General features: G+C 50.1%; 1 protein-coding gene and 1 long non-coding RNA gene across 5 annotated transcripts; one reads left to right on the top strand and one right to left on the bottom strand.

The window, feature by feature from the left end:
- The first annotated feature begins 721 nt into the window (after positions 1-721).
- On the top strand, positions 722-12142 carry LOC309648329. The gene is made up of 2 exons (XR_014256586.1): positions 722-817; positions 8481-12142. It is a non-coding gene; the product is annotated as an uncharacterized lncRNA (long non-coding RNA).
- LOC309648165 (uncharacterized protein) lies at positions 12039-20102 on the bottom strand. 4 transcript variants are annotated; one of them, XM_082436492.1, is made up of 3 exons: positions 17708-20102; positions 15463-15616; positions 12039-14273 (listed from the first exon to the last, which is right to left on the bottom strand). In XM_082436492.1, exons 1-3 carry the CDS (start codon positions 17735-17737, stop codon positions 12628-12630), a joined length of 1830 nt encoding a protein of 609 aa, XP_082292618.1. In that variant the 5' UTR covers positions 17738-20102; the 3' UTR covers positions 12039-12627. The 4 variants fall into 4 exon arrangements, 2 of the variants coding, with proteins under 2 accessions (XP_082292618.1, XP_082292619.1); XM_082436493.1 differs by having other exon boundaries at positions 15463-15589; positions 17708-20101; XR_014256506.1 differs by lacking the exons at positions 12039-14273; positions 15463-15616 and adding an exon at positions 14309-14536 and having other exon boundaries at positions 17708-17793.
- Between the last annotated feature and the right edge of the window lie 1034 nt (positions 20103-21136).

Here is a 21136-nt window from a genome sequence, read left to right as displayed (position 1 = left end):
CAGCCAACGCGAAAACGCCCAAATCCTGACCGTTCACTGGTTCAAGGCTCGCGGCCTCCTATGGCGCTTTTCCCGGAGCCAATCGCGGTGCCGCCTAGTCGTTGCCTAGGTGATCAGGAAGGGCGCACGTTGCGTCACGGCTCACGAGACACGAACTACGTTACCCAGAAACGCCCTCGCCGTGCGACCGCACCCAGTGTTGACCAATGAGAGCCCAGGATAGGGACCAATGATAACCTAGGGGAGGGGCGTTTCCGGAACGGCCGCGCCGGTGGGGGCGGGACTTCTGGGGTCGGACCATTGCTTCATTGTACTGCCTTTATGTCGGCACTTCGTGGAGGGACGTAGTTGCTGGGCTGTGGACAGCATCCAGGAGGCTTCCCGCCCGCGGAAACGGGAGTAGGGTAGGTACGAGAGCCTGGGAGGTCCAGCCGCTGTACCTTGTACGCCCCATGACCGCAGCGAACGTCCCGCCTCCCCGAGCTCGTGTGTCCTCGGCTGTCGGGGGACCGCCTGGCGCCGGGGTGCCTTGCGGTTCTCTCCGTCAAGGCCCGTCTGTGTCCGTGGCCGCCCCGGAGTCGTCGCCCTGTACGTTGTGTCCGCTTTACGGAGAAGAAGACCCAGGCTCAAAAGCCAGTCATTCTGAGGTCTTGACCCAGCATGTAGCTGGACTGCGGGCGTGATAAGCGAGCCGATCGACTAGGCACGGATGAGGTAGAGTCTCCTGACCTCCACCTGGCTGGACTCCGAACCCCAGTGCCCCAGGTCCCTTACTCAGCCTCAGGCCTGGGTGTTCAGGACAGTGGAACGTTCACAGGTAAGGGGTCTCCCTTTCAGAATCCAGTGTGATAAAATGTGGAGCGTGCAGGCGGAGGAATGTGCATGTGCGAAGACTCGGAGGTGAGACTGACCTGAGAGCATTCAGGAAAGTTTTCCAGTCTCCGTTGGTAACCGAGGGCGTGAGGGTAGGAGTCCTACCTCTGTTGACGGGCTGAGGATGCTGGGAGCCACAGAAATTTTTCATTAGAAGATGGATGGCCGTGATCTGAGTTAGGATTTTGAAACTATCCCAGTGGATCCCGCGTAAACACACTGAGCAGCCTTGTGGGAGAGGGGTTGTGGTGGGGCTGAAAGCAGGCAGCTTCATGAGGTTGCTGCTGCACGTATATGTCGGGTGACCTGCGCAGAATAGAAGCAGGAGAGGTGGGAGAGATACTCAGATTCTGGATGTGTCTTTCAAAGTGGAGTTGATGGGGCCTCCAGTTACACGTGGAGAGTGAACGTAGTGGAGGGTAAAGGACCACCCAAAGTGTTCAGATAAAGAATGAGATGGAGATCGGAGATTGGCAGGAGGAGTACGTTTGGGGGAAGATTAACAGTTGGATTTTGTACGGGTAGAGACTGAGTTGTCTGGAGGCCTCTAGGTGGAGGTGACACATGTGCCCGTGAACAGATAGGGGATTTTGATTTGGCCTCCTGATTTCCAGACTGCAGTGCACTGGTGGCCTGGACCAGGGAAGATGCTGAGAATGGGATTTTGGAAGGAAACTCTTAGGTTGTTACAGATAGGCCTTGAGGTGAGTGTGGGGTGTCCAGACTAAGGACCAGTAGCTGAGTAGATGAGGTGGGTGCAGAAAAAGAGAAGCATTGTCCAAACACCAATGGACATGGGGAGAGTGCGTACCCAGGAGGACGGCCCATGCTCTCAGATACGAAAGGGTGGGCAGGTGTGTCAGGGGACAGGGTTTGGGAGACATAAGGGGAAGTGTGTGGCAGGACGGAGACTGGCGTGTCAGGTCCAGTGCCCGATGCTTAGAGCACATTCATGTGCTCCTTGCCTGCTGTTGCAGGACCCAGTGACCTTTGAGGACAAGGTCGTGTGCCTTTTTTTCGGAAGAAGTGGGTCTCCTTAGTGAGGCCCAGTGGGGCTTCTGCTGTGATATGGTGCTGTCTTCACCAGGTCAGGCTGCCAGTTTCCCTGTGAGAGGTGCTGCTGGCCCTAGTGCTGTCCAATGTTCTGCTACCTCTCCTCCCAGACTACTGTATAAACAACCCCCAACACCTTTTGCCTTGGGACCTTGACAACTGTGGTCCAAGGTCAAAAATATCACTACCCGAGTAGCCGATCACATCCAGCTTGGTTATTTTCTGGTCCAATGAACCAGTCAGGGTCTGTGACTTTTCGGTCCCTCTATCACACCTCCTCCAGTGGAAGTTTCCTGCCAGCTGCCCCTTGTCAGCGCCTTTACTGGCTTTATGGGCACTAACATGGCCATTGATTCAGGAGCCACTGAGCATTTCTAGTGAGGCCTTCCCGGGGTGTTCATTTTGTGAGGTTCAGTTCTCCCAGATGCGTAAGTAATCCCCATCCACCTTGGTCTGTCATGGGGTGAATCAACCCTGACCTGGGGCTGGCTGACCTCTCACAAACGCCTTGATCCCCCTTAAGAATTACTGTCTCCACCCACCCCAGTGCGGTCACCCAACTTGAACATCGAAAGGGGACCTGACTGGTGGACAGGGTGGCTCGAATCAGTTCATGACCAGAGACCCACGGAAGACCAGTCCTGGTGAGTGCAAGACAGGTGTGGAAGGGCCTGTGGCAGTGGGCTGATCTCTTACCTGGTGCCTGACCTGTGTCTTCTGTTGCCCTGGCATCAATGTGAGCACCCATGCCCCTTTTCTATCTTTCTGACACCCCTTCCTAACTTCCCCTGACTTCCTGTCCCCTGGCTAACCCCTCTTGGTCCTTTGCCTCTCAGCCTCTCTCTTTCTCCCCTCTTATGGCCAGGTCCTCCATCACTGGCCTCCCCTTCACATATCCTTAAATAGTTCTTGAAAACCTGTTCTTCCATGAGCCTGACTTGTTCCCTCTGAGGAAGGTGGGCACAGTGTCAGGGGTCCCAGGCCTGGACTCCGCTCACTGCACAGCACCTGTCTGTCACCAGACACTGAGGCCCTGCCAGCTCCCCATTCTGCAGAATCCACAGAGAGCTGACACTGAAAGAGACACCTGATCAATGCACAGCAAATGGAGAGGTGTTTAAGGAGAGGTGTTCCCTTTTCTACCACCAAAAAAAACCTTAAGAATGGGAAAAAAAATCCCAATTGCATTTTGAAGGCCTGCACCTTTGTCTCCATCCTGAGAAAGCAGGAGTACATTCACACCTTTGAATGTTACATGAGAAAGCCTCCAGCCAGACCTCTATTTCCATTGAGCACCAAAATATTTGCCCCATAGAAAGCCCTTATGAGGGCTTCCCTAGTGGCGCAGTGGTTGAGAATCTGCCTACCAATGCAGGGGACACAGGTTCGAGCCCTGGTCTGGGAAGATCCCACATGCCGCGGAGCAACTAGGCCCGTGAGCCACAGTTACTGAGCCTGCGCGTCTGGAGCTTGTGCTCCGCAACAAGAGAGGCCGCGATAGTGAGAGGCCCGCGCACGGCGATGAAGAGTGGCCCCCACTTGCCGCAACAAGAGAAAGCCCTTGCACAGAAACGAAGACCCAACACAGCCATAAATAAATAAATAAATAAAAATTAAAAAAAAAATGTCTCTGCTTAGGCTTACTAAATACACCGAAAGGAAACACAAAATCAATGTTAGCTGAAAAAAAAAAAAAAAAGAAAGAAAGCCCTATGAGGGCAGGGAGTGTGGCCCAAAATTTGGAGCAAAATTTTGCACTTCCCCCTGTACCAAAGCATTCACACTGATAAAGGACTCACAAGTGTGGAGAACGGGCATCTCCATTCAGAGCTCCACTCTTGTTAGCACCAGAAAATTCACACCAGGCAACAGTTGTGCAAATGTAGTAACTACATGAAAACTTTCAGGAAAATATGAAACCTGTTTCATGCAGTCACCATCGGAGAAAGGCATAATGAGTACAGCTCGTGTTGGAAAGCCTCCTCTCAGAGTTAATCCTGTTTTGCAGCAGCAAGTTACCACATTGTGAGTGAGGTAAGTAGGAGAGCAAAAAGCTGCAGCTCCTGCCTGTTCCACGTAGAACGCTTCACACTGGAGAAGGACCCTGTGTGTACAGCTGACCTGGGAGAGGTGTCAGCCACACTTCCTCCTTCCCAACGTCAGAAACCTCACTCTGGAGAGAAGCCTCCTGAGGGCAGGGAATACAGTAAAGTCTTCAGCTCTCCATCCCCACCCCCCTTTTTTAATGTTTTATTTAAAATAATCAGCCTCTTTTTTTAACCTTATCAATATAAGAGAATTAACACTCAAGAAAGAGCCTACATGAGTAGCCTTCAGGCAGAAGCTGGACCTTGTATAGAAGGACCGCCACCAGAGGAGACACTCCAGGACTGCCCTGCGCATGGGGAAGCCTGAAGGGGCAGTGTTGTAGTTTGTGACTTGTTGGGGGACTTTGGGAGAGCTGTCGCACCACTAGCTCTTAGGGAAGAAGCCCTTCTGTGTTTGATGGTCACCTCACAATTGCTCAGCATAAAGCAGCCCCTGTTCCCTGCTTGCAGTGCCCTGGAGGGTGATGGCCCTGCACCCATTGGCATGGCATCATGCTGCTTTCCCATGACTGAGTAGGGCATGGACTTCACTCCTGCTCTGAGCAAGGGGCCTGATGGGATGGCTTCTGGGGGCCTTCTGGGTAAGGTTCCCATTTTTCATGGACATTGTGAAGTCTGCATTTGATATCAGTGATGCCTTCATGGAGCTGCTTCAAGTACTCATAACATGATGGTTTTGTGCATTCCTGTCATTCAGCCCTGGTACTGTTTGACGGTGACTACATCACCAGTTTACCTTTGATATTGGAGTCCTATTTAGTGGATGGAGTGAATTGAGAACATTGAATTGAGAGGTGCTCCCAAATTAGCCACTGGGGCCCCATAACACCTGAAAAAAGGCACAGCAGCAAGGCATGGAGCATCTGTGTCCAGCTGTGACTCAATTTGCATTTCTTCCCCATGTCCCTGTGAAATGTAAGGATGGAAGCCTCTGTTCTGAAGCTTCTGACCTGGAGTTCTCTTGGGGAAGACAGTGTTTGGTCTGGAAGAAGCAAGATGATGGTCTCTGTTCCAGGGAATACCTCCCTCCAACAATACACCCAGTATAAGTATACAATTTAATGATTTTTAATTAATGTAAAGAGTTCTGCAGCCATTATCTTACCCCATTCCCATTGCCCCAAAAAGCTCCTTTGGGCACTTTTATAGTCAAAACTCCCTCCCACCCCACCTCCCAAAACCTGGCAATCACTAAATCTACTTTATGTCTCCCTATGGTTTCCTTTTCTGGATATTTCAGGTTCATGGAATCATACAGTACGTGGCCTTTTGTGTCTGGCTTCTATCACTCAGCATAATGTTTTTGAGGTTCATTCATGTTATATCATGTATCAGTATTTTATTCCATTTTAGTGCTGAATGATATTCTCTTGTGCAGATATACCAAATTGTGTCCATCACCAGTTGATGGACTTTTGAATTTTTTTCAGTTCTTGGCAATTATAAATAATGCTTCTAGGAATATTTGCTTACAAATCTTTGTGTAGACATATGTTTTCACTTCTGTTGGGTAAATGCCTAGGAATGGAATTGCTGAGTCATATGATAATTTTATGTTTAACTCTTTAGAAACTCCAAAGCCATTTTCCAAAGTGACTGTGCCATTAACTGTACAGTACAATGGCATTAAATAAATTCACACAGTTGTGCAACTGTCACTCATACACATCTCCAGAAGCTTTTCATTATCCTAAACTGAAACTCTCTACCCATTAAGCAGTCATCTTACTGGTGTTTTAATCCACATTTTTTTTGTGAGTAATGATGTTGGGCATCTTTTCATGTACTTATTAACCATCTCTATCTTCTGTGATGATAATTGGGTTGTCTTCTTATCATTGAATCGTAAAGTTCTTCATAGATTTTATATTCAGAATCCGTATATATATACACAAGTATTTTCTCTCAGTCTGTGGCTCATCTTTTAATTTTCTTTCTTTTTAAAAAATCATTATTTATTTGGTTGCGCCAGGTCTTAGTTGCGGAAGGTGGGCTCCTTAGTCGCGGCTCACCAGCTCCTCAGTTATGGCACGTGGGCTCCTTAGTTGCGGTATGCGAACTCATAGTTGCGGCATGCGAACTCATAGTTGCGGCATGCATGTGGGATCTAGTTCCCCGACCAGGGATCAAACCCGGGCCCCCTGCATTGGGAGCACGGAGTCTTAACCACTGCGCCACCAGGGAAGTCCCTTAGTTTTCTTAATGGTGTCTTTTGAAGAGCAAAATTTTACATTTGAAGTATAATTTATTAGTTTTCCTTTTATGTATTGTCATCATGTCATACCTAAAAAATTCTTTGCCTAACCAAAAGTCAGACATTTTCTCTGTTTTCTTCTATAAATTTTATAGTTTTAGCTCTTATATTTATGATCTTTTTTGTGGTAACGTTTACATATGGTATGAGATAAGGATCTAAATTCATCTTTTTGCATGTGAATATCTAATTTTCCCAGAACCACTTGCTGAAAAGGCATCTTTCCACATTGTACCTTTGTTGGAAATCAATTAAGGGCATTTTGGTACTCTCAAATCTATTCTGTTGATCTGTATGTTTGGCCTTATGCCAGTACCACATTGTCTTGATTACCTTAGCTTTATAGAAACTTTTTAATTTTTTAATTGGCCTTGTTTCGGCTTGCGGGATCTTAGTTGCCTGACCAGGGATCGAACCTGTGCCCCCTGCAGTGGAAGTGGGGAGTCCTAACCACTGGACCACCAGGGAATTCCCAGCTTTATAGAAACTTTTGAAATTAGGTAAGGTAAATCCAACTTTGATCCTTGTCAAAATTGTTTTGGCTGTTGTAAGTCTTCTGCGTATCTATGAGTTTAGGATCAGCATGTTAGTTTCTACCAAAAATGTCAGCTGTGGTTTTGATAAGGATTGCATGGAATCTATGCATCAATTTGGGAGTATTGTCATTTTAACACATTGAGTCTTTTTTTTGTTTTGTTTTGTTTTTTGGCTGTGTTGGGTCTTAGTTGCTCCATGCGGGCTTTTTTTTCTCTAGTTGCGGTGAGTGGGGGCTATTCTTCATTGTGGTGCACAGGCTTCTCATTGCAGTGGCTTCTCTTGTTGTAGATCATGGGCTTCAGTACTTGTGGTGTGTGGGCTCAGTAGTTGTGGTGCACAGGCTTAGTTGCTCCACGGCATGTGAGATCTTCCTGGACCAAGGCTCAAACCCGTGTCCCCTGCATTGGCAGGCGGATTCTTAACCACTGTGACACCAGCGAAGTCCCACACATTGAGTCTTCTAATGCATGAACATGGAATGTCTCTCAGCAGTTTCTCAGCACTGTTTTATAGTTTTCAGAGTACAAGTATTGCACTTCTTTTGTTAAATTTATTACCATTTTAATCTTTTTTAAGGTACTGTGAATGGAGTTGTTTCATGAATTTCATTTTCAGATTGTTGCTAATATATTTTGGGTTTTATCCTGCCCCTTGCTAAACTTATTTACTATAGAGGTTTTCTTTTTAAAATGGATTCCTTGGGATTTTTTTACATACAGGATCACGTCATCTGCAAATAAAGACACTTTTACTTCTTCCTTTCCAGTGGGTATCCTACTTTGCATATCTGCTCTCCTGGGAAAGGCTGAAAGAGTCTATGTTCCAAATCTTTTGATTTGGCTGCTAAGAGCTCACCCAGGGAAGGGAGAGAGGGCTCTGAAAACATACCCGTGGTCCAGGAGGCGAGGCTGCTGCTTTCTTGTTCTAGAGGATATTTCACATCACACACCAAGCCACAATGACAGGAATCTCTTTTCCTGGGCTAAAAGTCATGTCCTCCGGACACCAGACCCTGAAAGGCAGGGTCACCTTCTTGTATTCCTGTAAGAGCCAGGTGGGTATATTAAGTGGTAAAGGAACACTGGGTATGAGGAAATAGGGAGTGGGGGAGACTGGCAGCCTGGAGTGACTCTTCCCTTTCTGTGGAGCAGTCATGAGTCTGCTTTGATGACTGAGTCCATGTGGAGTGAGGGTGTGCAGACTTTCTGAGGATCTGCAGACCTGCACCTCTGCCAAAGCCATCAATTCAGTATAGGGGAATCGGAACTTCCCTGGTGGCGCAGTGGTTAAGAATCCACCTGCCAGTGCAGGGGACATGGGTTCAAGCCCTGGTCCAGGAAGATCCCACATGCCGTGGAGCAACTAAGCCCATGCACCACAACTACTGAGCCTGCACTCTAGAGCCTGTGAGCCACAACTACTGAGCCCGTGTGCCATAGCTACTGAAGCCCACGCACCTAGAGCCCGTGCTTCACAACAAGAGAAGCCACTGCAATGAGAAGCCCACACACCACAACGAAGAGTAGCCTCTGCTCGCCGCAACTAGAGAAAGCCCACGTGCAGCAACGAAGACCCAACGCAGCCAAAAATAAAAATAAATAAATAAAAATAAAAATAATAAATATAGGGGAGTCATTATCAATAATCTATTATAGGGCTTCCCTGGTGGCACAGTGGTTAGGAATCCTCCTGCCAATGCAGGGGACACGGGTTCGAGCCCTGGTCTGGGAAGATCCCACATACTGCAGAGCAACTAAGCCCGTGCACCACAACTACTGAGCCTGCACTCTAGAGCCCGCGAGCCACAACTACTGAGTTTGTGTGCTGCAACTACTGAAGCCCGCGCACCTAGAGCCTGTGCTCCGCAACAAGACAAGCCACTGCAGTGAGACGAAGAGTAGCCCCTGCTCGCCGTAACTGGAGAAAGCCCGCGCACAGCAACAAAGACACAATGCAACCAATAAATAAATAAATAAATAAATAATCTCTTACATATAGGGGGAACTGAGACTTTGGAATATGTCCAATGGCACACAGCTAATTATCAGCTGTGATGTGTAGCTCCAGATTTTGTGTCCTTTACCAGCTCTGTATCTCTAGAACACCTATGGGGGTGCCGTGAGCTTTAAATAAATAACACGTTTTACATGGAAGCCATGTGCTTATTTGCCATCCAGATATCTTCTTTAGTGAAGTGAGTGTTCAAGTCACTTTTGCCCATTTTTAAAAATTAGGCTGTGGGAGTTCGCTGGTGGTCTAGTGGTTAGGGTTTGGCTCTTTCACTGCCGTGGCCTGGGTTCAGTCCTGGTTGGGGAACTGAGATCCCACAAGTCCTGTGGTGTGGCCAAAAAAAAAAAAGTTGTAAGAGTTCTTTATATAGTCTAGATTCAAGTCCTTTGTTAGTGTTTGTTTTACAGATAGTTTTCCCAGTCTGTGGCTTACATTTTCATTTTCTTGAGAGTGACTGTTGAAATACAAAAGTTTAAAATTTTGATGAAGTCCAGTTGATTTGTATTTTTCTTGTTATGCTTTTTATGATATATTTAAGAAATTCAGCAAATCCAAGGTCACTATGCTTCCTTCTAGAACTTTTATGGTTATAACTTTTATAGTATGTCTATGAACAAGTTTGAGTTAACGTTTGCACATGACTTGAGGTATGGGTGGAAGTTTGTTGTTGTAATATATGGCTGTCCAATTGTTGATGGTTGGTTGAAAAAATTACCTTTTCCTCTGTGAATTGCTTTGGTCAGTTTTGGTACATGGAACCTAAAAGTCCACTTGGCATCTGGCTTCAGGAACTAAGTGGATCTGGGGCTCAACTAACGCTGCCTTCCTCCGTGGCTCATTCACAGATCAACCTTCCCGTAGAGTCAAGACAGATGTCAGTAGCCCCAGTTCATAGATGCTCAGAGCCGTAAGGGCTTTATTTTGGATGTTCTGGCACATGCACATGATCATGTACCCACAGACGCACGTGCATGCACACACAAACCCCCCCCACACACACACACACACACCCCTGCAGGCCAGCTGCCCTGCACAGAGCCCTGTTGGGGAGACCACAAGGCAGGTTCAGGTCAAGGGCACTTCACCAAATCAAGGACTCTTCACCAGAAGTCTTCATTTTATAGGATCTACACATCACAGACCATTTGGGGTACAAAGGATTCAGCTCTGATGACAGGTGTCTGCCCTACCTTGCTTGGAGGCCTGAGTCCCACATGTCTCAGCTGGACTTTAATTCTGATCCCAAGCCACTCTTCCATGTTGGTGGGAGGCAACTGATACACCCAGGAGAGTGGGCCTGAGCAGGCCAAGGGTCCCTGGATATCTTGTGATGCTAGGGATGAATTGGTACTCTGGGGAATCAAACGCTCAGAACCAACACACCTTTGTTCAGTATGTTCTGGCATCACCAGGGAAATATTAAGGTTCCAGTAAGTTGGCTGGTGTGACAGAGCCCTGGTGGGGAGAGTAGAAGGTAGGTGAAGGGCTTCACCCATGCACTGGGGGCAGTGTTATGAGGCCTGTCTAACCACAGCTGACGACAAGGGTTCAAGGACTTGAGCCATTGATGATGTGTCCACCCTTTGCTAGGAAGCCTGAGGCCCCAAGGTTCATCTGAATGTAACTCTGATCCCAAGCCTCCCAAGTTGGTGGAAGACAATCATTACACCCAGAAGAGATGGTCTGAGTTCAGGGGATTCCCTGACACCTTGGGATGCTGGGGAGAGCTCAGGCACATCTGCCACGTGCTCGGCTGACCACAAGCCTGCCAGGAATGCCATCCCTCATATGGTCAGTTTCAGGGAACTGGCGGAGGATTGGGGGGGGCGGGCAGAGAGTCATCCTGAGTGGAGTATCAGCAGTGCCACTGTCCCTGCTACATGCTGTGCAGTAAACATGGCCAAAAGCCTTCGTGTCTGGGGACCCCCAGGGACCCTTGGGCTCCCTGAAGCCTGGTTTGCTTATTTTCTAAGAGTCACAAGTGTTGGTCCAGGAACACATATGGAACACATATATATAGTTTGCATTTATACCTATAAACTTTGAAGTTTGGGGAAAATAGTTTTCAACCTTTATAAAATCAAAAGGCTCCACATAAAAACATGGATCTCTCACTCCTCTTGGAAAACCAGAAAATGGGGCAACCATATGTTGATTCCACCGTCTCTGACCCCTATACCTGGGGACAGCTGTGCCTCAGTGGCAGCAGAAAACGAGAGATGATAAGGCCAGTGGCCACCACACTCGCCTGGAATACTGACTGGGCCACTAAAATCCTGGACTGCAGGACCTCCCTTCTCTCAGTCCCAGGGTTCCTGCCTTTGCAGTGTTGGCCTTGAAGTGAGCAGCTCTGGGAGGCTGTAGGAATCCAAACCACCTCAAGATTATTGTCTGGCAGTGAGCACCTCACCACTGGTTACACCCCTCAAGTGGCATCGCACTTGTTCTGGAGGACAAGGCAAGAGCATGCAGGACTCCCCTGTACAGCTGAGCCTCTCCTGTGGCCAAGGTCACTGTCAGCAAGTTTGGCAAACACTACAAATCAGGTTTTCTCAAGTGTGTTGTTATTTTTTCCCTGAGAGCTATTATTTGCTAATTTCTGTGGTATAAATTCCACCATGGCTATTTCAAGCCGCCCACTTGATGTTGAACACACTCAGCTCTTGTGAGTGGGTATGATGTGCGTGGCCCAGGCACAGCATCGGCCACATCTCCTCCGTTTGTCACAGTCTTCCTGAGCTCAAACCCAGTGTGTCCACACCCACTTGTGCTTTTACCTGGCCCCTGTAGATCTTAAATCCAGAGATACCTACCTACAGATTCTGGACATCAGGGGCCTTACTGGACCCATGGGCAGGTCCCAGGAGACATCCGCCCCTCAACACTTTTGAGGGATGTGGGATATTCCCAGGAATGCTGTGCAGGAATTACTGGAGATTCCCACACCAGTACTCAAACCCCAAAGCTCTGGGCCGAACAAGTAGTCTTCGCACCAGGATATAAGATTTGGCCCAGAGACCTTAAGTGTGTCCCAGGAGGCCTTGGGCTGCAAGGCAAATTAGGTTAAACTAGACTGCACGCTATTCCTTGCCATCCTACTGTCAAAGTCTGGGCCCCCACAAAAGCCCTTCCCTCTCTTGGCACCATTAGAGCCCAATTCTGTTCTCCATCTTTCCCCATACACAATGGACGGAGTCTCAGGATTAAAGATGGCTTCAGCAATAAGGTCTTTATTATCACACTCTGCAGGCAGGCAGTTCCAAGGCTGGGTGATTTGGAGGCTGGACCAGTTCACTGCAGGCATAATCTGTAGACTCAACAATGCCCATGAAGAAGGAAGCTTCCTCTGGACATCATCAGACTCCAGTTCAGATCCTCCTGGAGAGAACTACGTCAGGGCAACACGTGAGCCACTGGGGACAGGGGAGAGGTGGAAAATGAGGCCACCCCAATGGGCTCCCAACGTTTATGGCTCCCTCCAGGGAATGAGAACACAAGCCTGCATTCCCTGAGTATGTTGAGATGACAGGCACATGGTGTGGGGACCTGCCAGCTGGTAGAGGTGAGAGGGCATCTGGCAGTGACATAATCTGGCAAAGCACCTGGACAGGTTAGAAAGTGCAGCATAGCTCCTGCAAGCTTCCCACTTACCACTGGCACTACAGCCAATCTCCCAGTAGGGGTGTGCGATGCGCAAGTTTCAAATTTTGGCTGATGGCTTCCTCACAAAAGTTCCTTTCATAGGAGTTTCTCAGGAGTGAGTCCTTTTATGGAACAAGGAGAAGGTCCCCACTAGTGCTTATCCATTCTTGCCACATTCCTAAGGCCTTTCTTTGATGTGACCTTTCTGGGTTGAGGGAGGCTGGAGCTCTGGCTGAAGGCGATCCTATGTCCACTGCACTCAGATGGCTCTTTTTCAGTGTGACCCTTCTGGTGCTTAGAGAGGTTTGAGCTGTAGCGGAAAGCTTTTCCGCATTTGTTACATGCATAAGGCTTTTCTCCAGTGTGAACTCTCTGGTGCTGATGGAGAATGGAGCTTTCGCTGAAGGCCTTCCCACACTGGCTGCACTCATAAGGCCGTTTTCCGGTGTGAACTTTCTGGTGCTTAACAAGGTTAGAGCTGTAGCTGAAGGCTTTCCCGCATTCAGTGCACTCATAAGGCCTTTCTCTGGTGTGAACTTTCTGGTGCTGAATGAGGGCAGAGCTTTGACTGAAGGCTTTCCCACATTCGGAGCACTCGTAAGGCTTTTCTCCAGTGTGAATTCGCTGGTGTGGAACGAGGTTGGAGGGGCAACTGAAGGCTTTCCCACATTGGTTGCACTTATAAGGTCTTTCTCCAGTATGACTCCTTTGATGTAGAATAAGTTTGGAGGTTTGCTGGAAGGCTTTTCCACATTCACTGCACTCAAAAGGCCTTTCTGTGTTGTGAACTTTCTGGTGCCGGACAAGATGGGAGGTGTTAACGAAGGCTTTTCCGCATTCGCTGCACTCATAAGGCCTTTCTCCGGTATGTATTTTCTGGTGCTCGACAAAGTTGGAGATACAGCTAAAGACTCGCCGACACTGTCTGCACTCATAAGGCCTCTCTGTGTTGTGAACTTTCTGGTGCCGAACAACGTGGAAGCTACGAGTGAAGGCTTTCCCACACTGGTCACACTCATAAGGCCTTTCTCCAGTGTGAACTCTCTGGTGCTGAGTGAGTGAGTGTTTGCGGGTGAAGACTTTCCCACATTCACTGCAACTGAGATGCGCTTTTCCAGTGTGAACTTTCTGATGCGTCCTCAGGCTAAACAGGTGGCTGAACACCTTCCCACATTCCTTACACACATGGGATGTTTCTCCAGTGTGAGTTTTTCGGTGTTGAACCAGGGTTGAGCTCTCCTTGGGGGCATTTCCACCTGCTGGGCACCTGAAGGGTCTCTCTTTGGCATGAGTGATCAGGTGGTTGAGGAGTGCAAAGGCCTTCAGGAAGGCTTGTCCGCAGTTGCTGCACTTGAAGGGCTTCTGTGAGGCGTGGCCTCCCTGCTGTTGCTGCCAAATGGAGCTGGGTGGGAAGGCCTCCTTACACTCGGTGCTTCTGTGTGATGTCCCCTCTCCGTGGGTGGCCTGGGGCTGGAGGCCATGGCTGTCCAGGACAGCCTTAGCACACTCTCTGCATGTGAAGGGTTTCTCTTCACTGTGCTCCTTCTGGTGCTGGTGAGAGTTTGCACTGAGCCAGAAACCTCTCCCACATGCCTCACACGTGTACGGTTTCTGCCTGGGGTGTATTCCCTGGTTCTCAGCCAGGTGTAATATGTCTTTTAACACTGGGTCACGCACGTCACAGGTGTTGGCCTTCTGGATGGATGGACCTGCCTTGGGGGTCCTGGACTGGAGCACTGCTACATAAACACTCTGCTCATAAGATGCCTCCTCAGCCTCCGCTCTGCACCAATAATCTGAAAGCAGAGAAATGCCGGTGACACGTATGTAGGCTTTGTTGGGAGAGGGCAGCCCCTTCACAGATGTGTGTCTGACACATTCAGGAGTGAGTCTGTAGATCAAGTCAGGGTGAGGTAGAGCCAGTGGTGCAGGACTGGGCCCAGGAAGGCCACAGAAAGCGAGGGCCCATCACCTGTGAGAACATGGGTGAAGTTCAGGCTGGGAGGAGAAGCAGAGATTCCAACTCATTCCTCAGCTTTCATCAGGAGAGGAGAGAGCTCTGCCAGGAAAAGACAACACAGAGCCATGTGCACGAGCTCAGGAAAACCCAGGGCACCTGGTGCTCTGAGTCTACATGAAGATACACACACATGTCATGACACATGGACTGTAGGCTAACCTGGGACAGCCCTGCAGAAGGAGGAAAGGCAGGGAATGGGGGAGAAATGGAGATCAGAGCAGTGAGGCTGTCCGTCATCAGGGCCTAGGTACAAAAGACAAATGGCAAGTAGGTGGTCTGTCCTCAGTGAAGAAGGAAGGTGGGGGTAGGGTGGGGCTACTGGCTCCAGCAACAAGCTCCAGTGGACACAGGGAAGTACCCAGTATAATGTGAGCCCACCACAATGTCACCTCTGCCCCCAGCTCCCACTCACCAGAGCCAGGCCCCCTCCCAGCCTCTCTTGCTGTGGCTGCAGACATGGGCACCCATGGTCCTTTGCCCTGTTCCTGTGGTTGGGCAACCACACAGGACATGGAAGATGCAAGTCCTGGCTGAAAGAGCGGATAAGGGGGTGGCCTAGCTCAGGGCAACCTATCCGGTGACAGACCAAAGGGAGCTCGTGTCATCTTTGCAACTGGGAAGAAAACCCAGTGTTACAAAATCAGCCCCTGAGGAGCGGCTCCCAGGAACAGCCCTGTGGTCTCCACAAGCAGTGACCACGTCGGTGTCTGCAGTCCACAGCACAGCCAGGCACACAGGTGCCACCAATCCAGACAAATTTAGGCAGCCGGATTGAGACTCCGAGCCCTGAGCCCTTCCCCAGAAGGCTTCGGAAGCAGGTGTTGGGGCTCCTCAGAGAAAGGAGCAGGCAAACACGAGGCAGGTGGTCCAGGGGAGGAAGCAGTGCCCACGCTCAGCTGCGGGAAGACAGAGCTGCTTCTGGGAGAAAAGGAAAGGCAGAGCCTAGGAGGCTGGAAGGGCCTTACCCAGTGAGGCCACAAGTGCCAAGTTCTCCAGCATCACATCACAGTACAGGTGCCTCTGAGCCTCGTCAAGGAGCCCCCACTCCTCCTGAGAGAAGTACACGGCAATGTCTTCAAAGGTCCCCCAGCCCTGCCATGATGAGGACAATGAAGTCAGCTAGACCAAAGGGTGGTAGAAAAACGAACAAAAAACAAACAGTGCACAGATGAGCCCATACGGACCTAGATCTTTCACCCTGCATCATACACCTCTGTGGTGGGCAGTTTCTGACCCCTAAACCATCCTCCCCAAACACTCCAGGTCACCCACTTCCCCCAGATGCAATGTCATGGGTGCTGCTGTCTCCTCATGTCCCATCGGTCACTGTCCTTCAAAGAGCAGGCAGGTAGATAGATGCTATCTAAACTCTGAGCCTGGCATGTAGGGCCCCACTTCCTCCTGCTAGGTAATTCCCCTGGGTCCCCAGATCCCGCCACCCTGAAACACCAAACCGGAGGCCCCCTTTCTCCCAAAGGGCCCCCAGTACCAGATTCCAGTCCACTGACTCACCTCCTCTGCATGCACACATCAGGCTTTGTATTGCACATCTCCAGACCCCACACTGTTCCCTGGCCCACACAGTGGGCATCTCCCAGCCACCCCACATGCCACTGTGCAAATGGCATCCAGAGCCTGGCTACTTGGTGAGGTCAACGAGTACCCCATCCTGACCCAGACTTCAAAGAATTCCAACTGCCAGGGGTGGCACCTAGAGTTTCCTTCATTGTTTCTGCAACTGGACCTATTCCTACCTTTGACCCTCAGCCACCAAGGCCAGACATGGATCTCTGGCATGTCCTGGCCTCTGACCTTCTGCATGCTGTCACCTCCGCAGCCACTGTATTCTCTCCTAATGTATACTCAAAGTCCAGGCCCACCACCTCCCACCCCAGGCCTGCGACACTCCCAGTTGCCTGCCTGCCACTGAGCTAACCTGCCATCCTAACTGAAACTCACAGGCCCTGCAGAGGGGGCCAAGAAAGGCTGGTGAGCCATAGAGAGGTGAACAGCCACCAGCCCCGGTCCTGCTGTCATCTACCTCCACCTACAGTACGCCTCAGCCTCCACCCCAGAGACCGGGGGCCCCTTCTGGACCCTACTCTCCACACACCCCTTCCTTTGTGGCTGCTCCTCCCTTCACCTGAATTTGTGACCCCACAACCCCTGTCCAGGTACCCAAAGAGCCACCGAGTCCTCAGCTGCCCCCTTGGGGCGTCCATCACCATGCCCTAAAGACGCTCCCTCCTAAATCTGCTCCTGTGTTCCACCTCGCTTCACAGGCTGGCTACTGCCAACTGGATGTCTCCAAGTGGAATCCCCCAGCATAACGTAGACCCGCACTCAGAAGTCTCTGGCACATCTCAGTCTCAACGTGGTCAAAATCCACCTCCTGATCTTCCCTGAAACCACTCCACCCACCAACTTCCCCATCTCAGCCGAAGCACTTCCACCTTCTAATCGCTGAGGCCCAAAACCCACGGGGACATCCCCACCTCCTCGTTCTCTCTCTCTCTGTCTCTCTCTCTCTGTCTCTCTCTCTGTCTCTCTCTCTCTGTCTCTCTCTCTCTGTCTCTGTCTCTCTCTCTGTCTCTGTCTCTGTCTCTCTCTCTGTCTCTCTCTCTCTCTCTCCACCTAAAATCAGGCTGGCTTAACTTAAAAGACAGATCCAAGCTCCAACCACTTCCCCCAACTCCAGTCACCGCTCTGGCCAAGCCACTGCTGTATTAAGGTAGCATCCTTCTGTGCCTCCTTTTCTCTTCCCTCACTCTCACTCTCCTGTCTGTTTTCCACTCTGCAGCCCGAGGAAGCCCGTGAACACGTGAGTCAGATCACCTCCCTCTTCTGCTCCAAACGTTCCGTGGCTCCCACCACCCTCAGGTGACAGGCCAAGCTCTTGTCCACCAGGCACCAGGGAGACCTTCAGTTCCCCGAACACTCCCAACTGAGCTTCACCGCCAAGCACGTGCACATCCTGGCCCCTGTGCCTGAAACTGCTTTGCACGCCTTGTCCCACTGGATTCCAGAATGAGAACCTTTCCACAAAAATCCTGGCCAGGACTCGGCACCTTGGGCTTTCAGTGACCCCAGGGTCCCAGTAGCGAAGATGGAGGGGCAGAGTCCGGGAGCACCCCCTCCCCTCTGTCGGGGGTCCCGGGCCACATGGGTAGGGGTCCGAGTGAGTGGGGGCTGCGGGGACCCTCCACTCACCCGCAGCGGGTCCCTCAGCGCCGCCGCCATCAGACCCAGGCGGGCCCTGCCGCTCCCTACACCCCCCGCCCCAGGCCGGGGGCCTCCCACCGCCCGTTGCACGCGGGGCCTCTGTCCCCACGGTGTAAACGCCGCCTCCAGGGACCGTGGGGACGCAGAACACCGCGTTACAGGACACTGCGGCTCGTACGGAGCCCGGAGGCCGGTCCCATCCTCCTCACTGTCCACCTCGGCCGGGTCCCGAGGAGAAGCCTGGAAAGCGGCCACGACCCAACACTCGGGTCCCCAAGGGCAGTGGAAAACGACCTGTCAAGAACAGAAGGAATGCCAACAATGGCGACACCGGAGATTCCGCCCCCGCCGACCGAGCAGCAGGAAACAGCCCTTGTTCTGGGCTGTGATTGGTCCAGAACCCGCCGCCCCCGATGCCTTGTGGTCAATGTAGTTTCAGTCCTGCATTTCCACCCCACCCCCACCCCCCAGCGCGGCGCCCACACATTCTCCATTCTCCATGGCAACGCCAAGCTACCTCTGGAGGGGCGCGGGGAAATGGAGAGCTGAGAAAAAAGACTGGCAGGGGCGTGTCTTTGCTTCCTCTTAAAGGGGCCGCTCCCAGGTTTCCTCCCGCAGACATAGTTGTCCAGCAAGTGACCCGTGTCCTGGGCCTCGGACAACCAGCCGTGAGGAGGCCCCTGGGGAACCACTTGTTGCCTTTGAGGGTGTCAAGTGAAAATACTATCTCCCTCATGGAGACTTTGTTTAGTAACCTTAAATGTCTCTCTAATTCAGTGGTCCCCAAACTGTGGTCCCTGAATCTGCATCACTGGGGAACTGGCTAGAAATGCAAATTCTTGTCCCCGCCCCCCACAGGGATGAGCCTGACAAGCCCTTCTGGAGATTCTGATGCTCTAAATTCAAAGAATCAGCTCTAATTCAAAGTCCTGTGACAAAATTTGGAAAATACCACAACTTTCCTCATGAGAGGTGACATGAAAAGTGCTTACCACGGGGCCAGGCACGTGGTGCTACATATATGAGAGAGCTAGTATTGTTATTGTCCTTATTGTCACCAGCACCATCATCCCAAGGCTCTTACATACACTGCCAGGGAGGGCAAGTAAGAGATGCCTGTCTACAGAATACTTGTTGACACTGTCGCTGGAAGTAATCAATAAACAATCTCTACTAGGGATAGAAGACAGTTTTATTTGAGCCAAACTGAGGACTATAGCCCAGAAGACAGCCTCTCAGATAATTCTGAGGAACTGCTCCACTGAAGCATGGCACATTTTTATATCTTGTCAGAACAAAGAACATCAGACAGGTCAAGGATGCATTCCTTCGAGGTTTAAAAAGAAAAACAAAAACAGGTCAGCATGCACACAGTCAATATGGCCTTGAGAAGAAGCTAGTCTTATCATTGAAGGAATACCAGCATTGGCATCCCAGGAAGGGAGGCATTTAAACTTTATTTTTAACATGGACATTCTTTACTTCTGGTCAATGCACCCTTTTCTTTAATGATTACAGCAGATGTACCATGTGTTTTTGATAGGCCACAAACAGGCTGTTTTAGTTAGCATAAAAAAGTCAAATCATGTATAAGCCAGAATGACTTCCCCATCCCTCAATATGTGAATATAAAATGCACTGATTCTTGACTTAACGAGTAGCCAGGTAGGCAATGTTTAATTTTTTTTTTTTTTAAGTATGCTCATGGTAGGCAGACTAATGCCTCCCCCTCCCCTCAAGATGTCCAGGACCTAATCTCCAGAGCATGTAAATATGTTATGTTACAGGGAAAGGGGGAATTAAAATGATAGATGGAATTACGGTTGATAATCAGCTGACCTTGAAATGTGGAGATCATTCTGGATTATCTGAGGTTGGGAAGGTGAGATGAAACAATGTAATCACAAGCGTCCTTAAAAGTGGAAGAGGGAAGCGGTAGAGATGGAAAGAGATTGAGTCAGGGTGATGCAATGTGAGAAAGAAGTTGCCATTGCTGGCTTTGAAGACGGAAAGACCCACAAACCAAGGAATGCTGGCAGACTGTGGAGTCTGGAACAGGCAAGGGAACCCATTCTTCCCCAGAGTCCCCAGAAGCAACACAGTCCTGCTGATGCCTTGATGTTTTTTTTTATATTTAAATATTTATTTATTTGGCTGCACCGGGTCTTAGTTGCGGCACACAGTATTTTCGTTGCCGCATGCGGGATCTTTAGTTGTGGCATGCGAACTCTTAGTTGTGGCATGTGGGATTTAGTTCCCTGACCAGGGGTCGAACCCGGGCCCCCTGCATTGGGAGTGCAGGGTCTTAGCCACTGGACCACCAGGGAAGTCCCGATTCCTTGATTTTAGAGTAGCTGACACAAGTGTCAGACTTATGACATCCAGAAATTTTTAATAATTTGTGTTATGTTTCTCTGCTTTCAAGGGCTCATGTGATTATACTGGACTCACCCAGACAATCCTGGATATTCTTCCCATCTCAAGATCCTTAACTTAATCCATAAAGTGGGCCATGTCAGGTAACATATTAACAGGTTCTGAGGATTAGGATGTGGACATCTTTGGAAGACCATGATTCTGCCTACCACATTGAACTCACATGGCTATTAGATATTTTAAAACAGGTGTTGGGACTTGCCTGGCAGTCCAGTGGTTAAGACTTTGCGCTTCCACTGCAGGGCACACGGCTTTGATCCCTGGTCAGGGAAGTAAGATCCTGCATGCCGTACAGCGCGGCCAAAACAATAAAACAGGTGCCAACTTATAAAAGCAGAAGTTTCCACAAAGAAATCTGAAGCTCTAGCTCCTCCAGGAAACACACACAACAGAAGATCCCAACACCGTGTTTAAATTTCCTGCTTCCCTTCTCTGCCCTAGGTTGGGCCAGCCATGCCTCTGGCCTGAGACTGGACAGCCATGAAGGTCACGTTTGCTAAAGTCACTGGGAACCCAGCCTGGGCAACAGAAGCCTCCCTGGGTTTTGGCTGGAGGGGTGACAGCTCTCAAGAACATGGCTCAGAAGTCTGCAGAATACAGGATAACTTTATCTGCTCAGAAAGTGACCTCGGCCATTGTAGATACGAGTTTGGCCCCTGCAGGTCTCACAGATGGTGCCCTTGCCTACTGGGCTCTGGCCTCCCCCATTCCCCGTTACCTATGCCCCATCATTCCCCATCTACATAGAGTTCTGACCTGCCCCTGTCGGTCTGTAGTGGTGAACCTGACTCCAGGGGTCTGGTTTTTCTGGCCAGGCACAGAAAGACGGCTTCATCTTCAGCTGGTGGCCACCCTGAGACGTGCCTGGGATGAGGGACCTGCTTCCTTATTCTCTCAGACCACTGTACCCCTGAGATCATCTACTTCCGCCTCAGGTAAGCTCTGCGTGCACAGGTAACTCTGAACTCCTGGCCACAGTTC

This window comes from Balaenoptera physalus (genome assembly GCF_965194825.1).
Source record: "Balaenoptera physalus genome assembly, chromosome: 19".
Classification (NCBI taxonomy): Eukaryota; Metazoa; Chordata; class Mammalia; order Artiodactyla; family Balaenopteridae; genus Balaenoptera; species Balaenoptera physalus.
This window is presented reverse-complemented; position numbering and strand designations above follow the sequence as displayed.

Excerpts from the sequence above, each read along its gene's own strand:
- LOC309648165 (XM_082436492.1), bottom strand. The coding sequence starts at position 17,737 with ATGGCGGCGGCGCTGAGGGACCCGCTGCGG. Across the intron at positions 15,617-17,707 it reads CGCTGAGGGACCCGCTGCGG|CTGACTTCATTGTCCTCATC; the intron begins GTGAGTGGAGGG and ends CCTTTGGTCTAG. Across the intron at positions 14,274-15,462 it reads GGCACTTGTGGCCTCACTGG|ATTATTGGTGCAGAGCGGAG; the intron begins GTAAGGCCCTTC and ends CTCTGCTTTCAG.